Here is a 12,500-nt window from a genome sequence, read left to right on the forward strand (position 1 = left end):
TTGACCAGGCAAGTATAACCAGAGTCCTTTTGCATTGAAGATGAAAATGTTTACATCTGATCAAGTCAAATGCCATAGTAAAAACAAACATTAGGCTTCAGCAAAACCAAAATGAAGAAAAACAAGAAAATTATATGCTTAACAACAAGGAAACTCAAACACATGCAAACATATACTAATATGCACACATAAAAAGTTATGTATGGATGCATGTATACATGTACATATGTATGTATGTATGTATGTATGCATGTATGTATGTATGCATGGATGGATGGATGGATGGATGTCATTATTCAGTTTATTTCAATATTTCTTGCCACTAGAGAAAGAACCAGTTTCTAACCTAGATCCAATGCTCCTTCATTGGAATTTCAATATCAACATCGGGGTATTTTTGTTTGTTTGTTTGTATGTATGTATGTGCAGATTTGTATGTTTTATGTATGTATTCGCATGCATATAGTTGCATACCTAGACATGATCTTATATGTTTAAATGATAAACTTCCAGAAAGTCTTACAGATTTTTACAGTTCTAGTGATGGATTGGATTTGTAGTCTTCAAATTAGCTTTCTCCTCTCTGGTTTTGATTGGTTTTTAGGCAGTGTGTTACATATTCCAGGGCCCCAATAATTACAAGTATAAATCTGAACTTGTAATCTGGATAGAGTATCTGCAGATTTCTCAATAGTTCAGCATAAGTGTTCTCTTTTTCACTGATTTCAGCTTTATGTTAACATCCGCTGGGCAGCTAATTTCCACAACTGTGCACAGTTTCTCTTCTGTATCCCAAATCATTATATCAGGTCTGTTGTGCCTACATTTTATTGAGGTCTTCACTGGGACATTCCACCGAAATTCCTTTTTTATTATGAGTGGCTATGGTTCCTTCCATATTGTGGGTTCTTATTGCTTTGTCTTTAGGATTATCCTTCCTATGGATTTCATTATAGAGTGTCCTAATTACAACATCATGTCTCACTGGTAGATAATACTGTGATGACATTTTCAGACAACTGCTTATGATTTGGGTGATATCTTCAATGTGAACTTCACAAAGTCTGCATTGGTTGTCACATTTTACTGCTTTTCCTGCATCTCTATCCCTTTTGTGCATCAGGTACTTGGTTGATATTTCCTGTCCCTGGATTGCAAACATATACCCTTCAAAGTGGGAGGTAGTAATCTGGCTATTGGTCCATGATAAACTGCTTTGATGATCAATTTTACTATCATCACAGAGCTTTCTACTAACATATCCATACATAGTCTTCTGTTCATATAGGCTCATCCTTCCATCTGATGATACGTATGTATGTATGTATGTATGTATGTATGCATGCATGTATGTATGTATGTATGTATGTAATGTGCTGGTTAATATATTGAAGATGTGAAACCTGAGAAACCATAAGAGGGTGTCTTTGGTGTGAATAATATGGTCGTGTCTGCTCCTCAAATGCAGGCCTACTCAGCCACAAGTGTGGTCACAGAAATACTCTCATCTACTAATATGATATCCAACATGGATCTCTCATGCACTTTGTCTAACAAAGTATGTAGGTCAGCTAGTGGACTCACCTAGCATTAGATAGTCAGGCTACTACTGAAAACTTTGTAATCAATGTGGAATGACTTGCAGGTAGTTTCTTGCAAGACTTAAGAGTCATATAAAATGTCATCAGCAATAAAGAAACCGAACATGAAGTATTTCTTAGAATGAAATGAGTTTAAGAAGTGGTCTTGCTTGGTCATGAGTCAACTTCCACGATGTTTACATATGACAACATCTTTGTTCAGTTTCCTTCGACTGAATCTATTCAAAAAGCTTTGGTCAGCCTGGGGCTAGGGTAAAAGACTCTTGCTTAAAGCGCTGTGCAATGGGACAGAACTCAAAACCATGTGGCTGGGAAGTGAATTTCTTAACTATACATATATGTATTAATAATAAGAATTATCAAATTTTTATTTAGGGATTCTTATAGATTCTCAGTATATGTTAGATAGATGTGAATACAAATTCAATTATAATAGCTGTAAACTTGGAAAACTTTCAAAAGTAAATAGAAAAAAACCAACAGATATGTAATGTTTGTATGTTCAATGATCACTGATAGTATTTCAAATATACAGTGAAATTAATATTGGAAATTAATATCAATTAAAGTTTAATTCATTAATCATTTAGTCAGAACTCAAAGACTTCTTTATTTTAAAATTTTTAATCAGAAAATGTTTGAAAAAAAAATAAAAGAAAAAAATCAGAGTAAGGTTTAAATGGAAAGCAAATTACTTTGAACAACTGAATGGTAGAATATATATATATATATTTATATATATAGAAGGGAAATAATCCAAATTGAAATTTATAACTTTCAAACCATGATGTATTATAGCTGCATTATTCTTTTTTTCCTAGAAAAAATAAAAGAAAAAGAGCAAGAAATCATGTTTGATGAAATTTTGGCAATTAAATAGATAAATTTTCTACTAATTTTATTATCTCATCCAGATGAGTAAATGTTTAACATTAATATCAGTTCTTTATTAGGAAGAACAAAGGGAAACACCATTTTTAATGTATTTCAAACCAACCACACTTGATAACTTTCAGAGTCACATTAACTTTAACAGGACATTATCTTAACTCAGAGACTTTCACAGGAAATTAAAATATTTAAATTAAATTTATTTGCTGAACTTATGCAATAGCTCATATGCAAAATTTTTTTTTTCTTTTTTTTTTTTTCTTGGAATTAATATTGGAAAGTTCTAGTCAACTTATTGAAATAACCAAACTAAGCAAAATACAAATTTTAAGTCATAGAGACAAGAGTTCAAGGAACTTCAAAGCTATATCATGAACATGTGAAGTTTGTAATGAAGGTTGAAAGGTACATACTGTAGAGTGATTGTCCAATTACATTCAGATTAAATATGTTATGCTTTTGTTATATTTCTGTTAAAGCACTCCAATTTTATTTCAATTAATTTTGAAAATATTGAGTAATTTAGCAAAATAACTGTCATTATTTGGTTGACTTTTAGAAAATGAATCAGCTTGAAGTTTTGATAAGTTTTAATTTAATTTAAAACAAGAAGTTTGTACCATGGTATCACAGGCAGTCTCAGGCAGGTTTGTATCAAAAAGTTGGTGGACTAGATTTAAATTAATTTTTAACTTTGTATACAATATATGATATATTCCAACACACATACACTATAATGATTTTCTTTATTGTAATTATGACCAAAATTATATTTTGATTCCATAAGAAATGCATCATTTGTATTTCTTTTCATATTCAGAGGAAAGCTATAGTTTGTATTACAAAAACCAAGAGGCATTAAGTCCATTTTATATGCATTATAGAGTACCATTCTATACATGTCTTTCCTGTAATCATTGACTTGCAACTATTCAAGTGAAACATCAATCTCACTGGCCTTAGATGTACTTCAAAGACCGTAGCATAACCAATTTCTCCAACCCAATAAATGAAAACAAAATGATGTATAAGGTTTCAAACAGTTCATATTTTAAGTGTTATTTGTTCTTTATGAAGAAGATGAAATGACCATGGAATGTTTATTGTGAAGTCTAACAGCAGAGAAATTTTCTTTACAAGTTTTTAATCTTCTCCAGTACATATTTGTTTGATCCTCACATCTTAGATTAAAGGTCATTTCTCCCTCTATTTGTTTAGAGATAATTATAAATCCAATTAATTATTTTTCTTTTGTTAAAAGTTACCAACCAGCTGGCTAAAGTACTTAAAACTCAAACTGTTGTTCCATCTAAATCAAAATTTAATAAATTAGATTTTAAAAACAAACAATGCACTAGGTAATAATAATACTTTTAGCAATGACATGATGGCATTACAAAAGCTGCATCTCAAAGACTGACCTTTCTCTCTGAGTCTAGAAAATCTTTGTGAGACACTATTTAGAACAACTAAAAGTGAAACATGTACCACAAGAATAAAAAGATGTGCAATTTTGAGCAGAGCCCATTGTTCTTATTTTTTCATTGAACATTAAATTAATTTTGACCAGTGAAGAATACCAACAGTCTTTTTCCAATTAAAAGGATCATAAATGAATATACATGAAATTGATGATGTTATGTCTATGGATAAAGATCTCAAAAACATCTCATGATGTAATTGATGTTGGCATATTGAGAGAAATATAATCATTTCTAGCTTAGGCTTATGACCAGTAATTTGAAGGGTGCAAGGTTTGTTAATGCTATCAACCCAGTGCTGAGCAAGTACTTTATTTTATCAACACTGAAAGGATGAAGGATGAAATTGACTCCTGTGGGATTTGAACACAGAACGTAAAGAATTTTCTTTCAATGCTATCATCTTTATATATCCTGTCAGCTCACCATCTTTATATATAGAAATATAATTATGAAACATTTAAATAAAATAATAAAATCAAGATATTTAGACTTTGTGTTGATTGCTATAATTAACATCAAATTTATACAATACCCTACTCACCTCGTACTATGAGTACACATTGTGTTTCTGTGATAGTTCCATCACTTTCAGTTGCTATACATGAATAAATTCCTGAGTCACTGCTTTGGACATTTTTTATGTGTAGGGTCAAATTTCCACTGTCATCAGTGATCATTCGTCTACGTTTGTCCTTTTCAATCTAGAAACAGAAATTCACATGCTTGTTGTATTTAGAAAATAAACCCAAGACTAAAGAGGAACTCAATATAGAATGTATGAGAGTGTATAACTACACACACACACACACACACACACACACACACACACACACACACACACACACACACACACACACACACACAGATATATATATATCGTTATACACTATAATTTATATATTTATATACACACACACAAACATATATATATTTATATAAGAGTTTGCATGATTGTATGTAGAAGAATATAGTATTCAATGAAATCCCAGCTTAGTCTAATTATAACATTTTATTTGTAATTTTTGCAATTTTACAATTTTACAATTTTGAAATAGACTAGTACATTGCATAGGTGTGTGTGTGTGTGTGTGTGTGTGTGTGTGTGCGCACGTAATTGAAGGGTCTGAGCATTCTGCTTTCAAGGATAGGGTTTATTGTATGGTTTTGTTCTCTTGGTTGTATACACCAGCAATTTGTTTAAAAATCAGTTTTCTGCACACACTTGTGTTAGATGTGTGTAAAGCTTAATGTTCTTCTATTATATATAACCATACGTAACCACTACAGTCATCCTGTTTATAGAATTACGTATCAGAATCAAAATTTGTTTCAATGTATATTTTAGCTAATTATTCATTAAGTAATCAAGAAGACCTACATACACAAATAAATACATACATACATACATGCAAACATGTGCATGCACATGCATACATACAATATGTATATATATTTATTTTATTTATTTATTTACGGCCTCAAACATCTCATAATACCTTCGCGCTTTAGTTTGCCCTCTATTATTTATCTTGTTTCTCTCCATGAAATTCAATTGAATTCAGTTGTTGTCTTAAATTCATGCTTATTCATTTTCTAAGCTTCCTAAATTCATGCTACGTTATATTCTAATCACCCAGAATTCATTGCTCTTTTAAAAATTACGATTTATGCATTGTTGTCTCTCAAATATTTAAAATCTACAATTAAGAGCCCTATCTACTCGCTGGCGGTAACCCGCCCTCCCACCCCCTCCACCGGAAGTTCATTCCTCTGTCATCCCTCTGTCATCCCACCCCCTCCGCCGGAAGTTCATTCTTCTGTCATCCCACCCCCTCCACCGGAAGTTCATTCCTCTGTCATCCCACCCCCTCCGCCGGAAGTTCATTCCTCTGTCATCCCACCCCCTCCACCGGAAGTTCATTCCTCTGTCATCCTGTCAACCTCGGCTGTCTCCCGGAACCTATCTAGTGGCCTTGGCCATCCTCTCCCCTACCTTTGGGTAGCGCATTAAGTTTGAGAAATGTTTGCAGGTTGTAGGTACTGTTTTGCTTATGAATTCTTCCAATTGCAAGTTTTCTTTTCAGGTACACGACACTGCTTTTCCCCTTCCCAGGCTACAGGCCCACACCCCCAACACCCATACTGTTAGGATTGGCACTCTCAACGTCGGCACGCTGAAAGGTAGATCTGGTGAAATTGTTGAGATGCTTGAACGGAGACGCGTAGATATGTGCTGCATCCAGGAAGTAAGATGGAGAGGAGGTTCTGCGAGGTTCCTCACAGGCAAAGAACACAGGTACAAGATTTTCTGGGCAGGGAACACTGACGGGGTCGGGGGCGTAGGAATACTTCTAGCGGAGAAATGGGTGGATAAGGTAATCGAGGTCGTTAGAGTAAGTGACAGAGTACTTAAGATCAGACTAGTGCTTCATCATAGATTAGCTACTGTCATCTCAGCCTATGCACCTCAACCGGGGCTACCAGATGGTCTGAAAGACCAATTCTATGACACCCTCTTGCAAACTACCTCGTCGACGAGTGACAGGGACCTTCTCTTTGTGGCTGGAGACTTCAACGGTCATGTCGGACGTCGTGCTGGGGGCTTCCATGGCATACATGGAGGCTATGGCTTCGGTTCCCGCAACGAGGAGGGAACCAGACTGCTGGAGTTCTGTGATGCAACCAATCTTATGGTCTGCAATACCAACTTCAGGAAACCTGCCAGTCACCTAGTCACCTACCGCTCCGGCAGACACTCTAGCCAAATCGACTACATCGTCGCCAGAAATAGGGAAAGAGGGCGGCTTATAAATGCCAAAACCTACCCTGGCGAAGAATGTACCCCACAACATAGATTAGTAGTTAGCGACTTTGGGATCAAGGCAAAATGGGTGCCCAGAATTAGACAGGCTTGGAGAAGAAGGGTGTGGAAGCTTAAAGACCCTGCAAACGGACAGAGACTTAGAGACAAGTTACTTGAAGCATTTAACGAAATAGAAGGGGATATAGCATCATACAACGTGGAAGACAATTGGAGATTTCTGCGGGACAACCTGTTGAAAGCCACCGACCAGATTTGTGGGTGGTGTAAGGTCCCCTCCCGACCCAGAGTAACGTGGTGGTGGAACAAGGAGGTAGACAGGGCTATTAGACAAAAGAAACAGGCTTGGAAGGACTGGAAGAACGGTGGTAGCAGGGAATTGTACCAATGTGCCAGAAGGGAGGCTAGGCGACAGGTTTATTTAGCCAGAGGGGAAGCAGATAAGGAAAGATTTGCCAATGTTCTGCGCCGTGAGGACCAAAGACTCGAGGTATTTCGTGTTGCAAGACAGTGTAGGAGAGAGAATAGTGATGTTGTAGGAGAGAAATGTGTTCGCATGGATGATGGTACGCTTGCATTAAATGAGGATGCAAAGAAAGAGGTCTGGAGATGCCACTACGATAGATTGCTTAATAAAGAGAATGAATGGGAGAAAGAGAGCCTGCCGTATGTCGACCCAATAGAGGGACCAGCTATCCGAGTTGATAGTACCAGGGTAGATAAAGCAATTAAGAGTATGAAGACCGAGAAAGCCCCCGGCCCATCAGGAATCTCTGCAGAGATGCTCAAAATATCTGGCAGTGTTGGCTATAGCCTAGTCACCCGTATTACGAACCAGGTGATACACGAAGGAGTCATACCCAATGACTGGTGTAGCAGCATCATAGTCAACTGCTACAAAGGTAAAGGGGACGCTTTAGATACAAATAATTACAGAGGCATCAAGCTGTTAGATCAGATTATGAAAGTAACAGAGAGGGTCATAGCCCAACTAATTAGGGAGCGAATCAATTTAGATGAGATGCAGTTTGGGTTCGTGCCAGGTAAAAGCACTACTGATGCCTTATTTCTAGTGAGACAGTTGCAGGAGAAATACCTAGCTAAGGATAAACCTCTGTACCTGGCTTTCGTTGACATGGAGAAAGCCTTTGACAGGGTCCCCCGATCCCTTATCTGGTGGTCAATGAGGAAACTTGGGATAGAAGAATGGTTAGTGAGAGCTGTGCGAGCCATGTACAGAGATGCTGCCAGTAAGGTGAGGGTTGGAAATGAGTACAGCAATGAATTCCGGGTAGAGGTAGGGGTCCACCAAGGTTCCGTCCTCAGCCCCCTATTATTTACCATAGTCCTCCAGGCAATCACAGAGGAGTTCAAGACAGGTTGCCCCTGGGAGCTCCTCTATGCTGATGACCTTGCCCTAATTGCGGAGTCACTATCAGAACTAGAGGAGAAGTTTCATGTGTGGAAGCAAGGTCTAGAATTGAAGGGCCTTAGAGTCAACCTAGCTAAAACCAAAATCCTAATAAGTAGGAAGGTAGATAAAACACAAACCCCTTCAGGTAGATGGCCCTGCTCAGTATGTAGAAAAGGAGTAGGTAGTAACTCTATAAGATGTACCCGGTGCAAGCTATGGACACATACGAGGTGCAGCAACATCAAAGGCAGGTTAACTAGCAAGTTAGTTTTTGTTTGTGGCAGATGTTCAGGTGCAATAAAGACTGCAAACAAACAGGAAACAACTTCTATCTCATTCCAGGGTGAAAAACTAGAGGTAGTCGATAGCTTCCGCTATCTGGGCGACCAAGTTAGTAGTGGGGGTGGGTGCGCTGAAAGTGTAGCTGCTAGAATAAGAATAGCCTGGGCAAAGTTTAGAGAGCTCTTACCCCTGCTGGCGACAAAGGGACTCTCACTCAGAGTAAAAGGCAGACTGTATGACGCATGCGTACGAACAACCATGCTACATGGCAGTGAAACATGGGCTGTAACTGCTGAGGACATACGTAAGCTCGCAAGGAATGAAGCCAGTATGCTCCGTTGGATGTGTAATGTCAATGTGAATACCCGTCAGAGTGTAAGTAACTTGAGAGAAAAGCTGAACATTAGAAGCATCAGTTGTGGCGTGCAAGAGAGACGATTGCGCTGGTATGGACATGTGGTGAGAATGGAGGAGGATAGCTGCGTGAAAAAGTGCCACACCCTAACAGTTGAGGGAACCCGTGGAAGAGGTAGGCCCAGGAAGACCTGGGCTGAGGTGGTGAGGCAAGACCTTCGTACATTGGGCCTCACCGAGGCGATGACTACGGACCGAGACCTTTGGAAATGTGCTGTGCGTGAGAAGACCCGGCAAGCCAAGTAAGATCGTTGCCAGTGCCCCTGGACTGGTTCTTGTGCGGGTGGCACATGAGATGCACCATTTTGAGCGTGGCCGTTGCCAGTACCGCCTGACTGGCTCCTGTAGGATTTTCGAGCGAGATCGTTGCCAGTGCCCCTGGACTGGCTTGTGCGGGTGGCACATAAAAGACACCATTTCGAGCGTGGCCGTTTTCGTGCGGGTGACACGTAAAAGCACCCACTACACTCTCTGAGTGGTTGGCGTTAGGAAGGGCATCCAGCTGTAGAAACTCTGCCAAATCGGACTGGAGCCTGGTGTTGCCATCCGGTTTCACCAGTCCTCAGTCAAATCGTCCAACCCATGCTAGCATGGAAAGCGGACGTTAAACGATGATGATGATATATGTATATATATATATATATATATATATATATATAAAGATAAATTAAATAGACAGATACTATTGACAATCCAATAATTTATTTATATTACAATATTACATGATATACTATGAATATAACATAACATAACATAATATTATATAACATAAACAATTAAAAAAACCATAAAAGGCCAACAAATTGTTTTGGCTTATATATATTTTTTCTGATATACATACATAATAACAGTTCCTGAAGGAATTGTTATTATGTATGTATATCAGAAAAAATATATATAAGTCGAAGCAATTTGTTGGCCTTTAATGTTTTTTTTAATTGTTTATGTTATATAATATTATGTTATGTTATATTATATTCATAGTATATCATGTAATATTGTAATATAAATAAATTATTGGATTGTCAATAGTATCTATCTATTTAATTTATCGTTATAATTACATTATACCAATATTTATATGGTATTCAACTGACATACCAGTGAATTGGATGTTTAACACATCCATATATATATGTATATGCACACCATAACTGTGTGTATATATATATATATATATATATATATATATATACACACACGCATTTATGTCTGTGTATACAAACACACAAACATATATATATATACACACATACAAATATGAACGTGTATTGGGCATGCATGTGAGGAGATAATGAGCAGAGATTTGCCCATCTATGCTGACCCACCAATGGGAGTGTGTTAAGGTTCAGGGCCAAAACACCGTTTGATGATATCAGCTCCTTCTGGTCAAAGCTCCATTGACTCTGGTGAATGGAAAAGAAGCTCCTTTTTCTAGCTGTTATCAATAACCTAATATATATACATATATCATCATCATTGTTTAACGTCCACTTTCCATGCTAGCATGGGTTGGACAATTTGACTGAGGACTGGCGAACCAGATGGCTACACCAGGCTCCAATCTGATTTGGCAGAGTTTCTACAGTTGGATGCCCTTCCTAATGCCAACCACTCCGAGAGTGTAGTGGGTGCTTTTACGTGCCACTGGCACGAAGGCCAGTCAGGCGGTATTGGCAATGGCCACACTCAAATGGTGTTTTTTACGTGCCACCTGCACAGGAGTCAGTCCAGCTGCAGTGGTAACAACCTTGCTCGAATGTTTTTTCACGTGCCAGGAAGGCGACACTGGTATATATATATATATATATATATATAGCTTATTCTGATGTATTGCTTCACCTCATTTGACAGTTCTTTGCCATCTGATGCTCACATCAACAAAGAAAACTCCTGATATTTGTTGTTCTACATTCCATGTTTTCTAACGCAATCTTTTACTGCCGGATGCTCTTCTTATCAATAATCATATTACAGCATAGTCTGAATGCATTTTATCATGCCACCAGTCATAGTCTATCTCAAGGATAGTAAAGTTCTATCCACCTTGTATAAGTCATTCTTTTTTGCATTTTAGTTATTTCCCTTCTCGGGAAGTTGCCTTCATTGCTGTATGCAACTTCCATGTCCTTCTCATTTCAACCTCCTGTCTTTTTACAGCATTTATGGTTGGATCACACTATCTATTTTCAACCATTTTCAACCATCTTTATCATATTCTCATCTTTACAGCATTTGATTGATAGGTCTAAAGAATCTGGAAATTGTTTAAAATCTTTTCAATCAGTTACATACCTTTTTGCCCATTTTCTTCCATTCAACTTTAACAATGTAGCGTATAACACAAGTCATTTTTGTATCTTCACCAATCTGAGCCTCCAAAAGTCTGGGGAGTTCCTTCACAAATACTGGAGGAAATTGTCTGTAAGAGTTTTATAGTTTAGACACATTGTAATATAATATTAATTTGTTATTAATATAATGAAATTACAAAATAACAATATAAACATCAACAACAATAATAATCAGTCTCTGGTTTAGACTTGGGTACAGCTTGTATAAATTAAAGAAAAGCCAAAACATAATAACAACTAGCAGAAAACCACCCAGAGGTCTGTATTTTTGTTAGTAATAATAATAATGATAATAATGATAATAATAATAATAATACTTTCTACAATAGGTAGAAGCCTTGAAATTTTGTGGGTGGAGTTAATTGATTACATTGACTGCAGTGCTCAATTAGTACTTCCTTTATCAATCCAGAAGAGATGAAAGGCAAAGTCAACCTCAGTGGAATTTGATCTCAGAACATAAAGCTGGAAGAAATGACACCAAGTATTTTATCCAGTATGCTAACAATTCTGCCAGCTCCCTGCTTTAATAATAATACCAATTTGTAATGATAACTGCCCAGCAGAGCATAACACACATGGTAACATACTGACAGAAGTAACAAGCAGAATTATAATGAGAACCTTTCTAATTTTGGCACAAGACCTGCTGTTGGGGTGGGGCTAAGTCAATTGCATTGACCCTAGTATTTGGTTGCTACTTCATTTTGTCGACCTCAAAAGGATGAAATGCAAAGTTGATCTCAGCAGGAATTGAGCTTAACACGTAAAGAGCCAGATTAAATACCACTAAGCATTATTTCCAATGCACTAATGATTCTCCAAGCTCACTGCCTTAATGATGATGATGATTAACACCAAATATATAGTGCGTGTGTTTTTATTGACTAAACTGGCAACATGACCATCCCCAAATACAACAATATATATATATAAACATGTAAAGTACTAGGAAGGGCATCCAGCCATTCCAAAAATGAAATAGGAGTAAGATGAGGTCCTTTGGACCATCTAGAAGAGCTGTGCCCTCCAGATATATGTTGACATCAGCTTGTCCAACCAATGTCAGCATGAAAAGCAGATTAAAATGACGATGAAGCCTTCAGGCTGAGCAAAAAGTAAGCAACGTTTTGAAACATGAAATTCATATATTTCAACAATGCGGAAATTTCATTCATCAAAGTAAGTACCATTACAATCAACACATTTTTGCCAACAAGTTACAAGTTTGTTTATACC

The 12,500-nt window shown here is 37.2% G+C and overlaps 1 protein-coding gene across 1 annotated transcript in view; it reads right to left on the bottom strand.

The window, feature by feature from the left end:
• Window positions 1-2,206: 2,206 nt before the first annotated feature.
• The window catches only part of LOC128247092 (uncharacterized), a 201,772-nt gene continuing 191,478 nt past the window's right edge, over window positions 2,207-12,500 (bottom strand). Inside the window, exons 34-36 of the mRNA XM_089338070.1 lie at window positions 11,203-11,329; window positions 4,518-4,677; window positions 2,207-2,418 (exon numbers count right to left, since the gene is read on the bottom strand). Coding sequence (XP_089194196.1) covers window positions 2,405-2,418; window positions 4,518-4,677; window positions 11,203-11,329 — 301 coding nt within the window. The 3' untranslated portion in view covers window positions 2,207-2,404. The remainder of the gene's footprint in view (window positions 2,419-4,517; window positions 4,678-11,202; window positions 11,330-12,500) is intronic.

This window comes from Octopus bimaculoides, chromosome 2 (genome assembly GCF_046866305.1).
Source record: "Octopus bimaculoides isolate indiv1 chromosome 2, ASM4686630v1, whole genome shotgun sequence".
Lineage (NCBI taxonomy): Eukaryota > Metazoa > Mollusca > Cephalopoda > Octopoda > Octopodidae > Octopus > Octopus bimaculoides.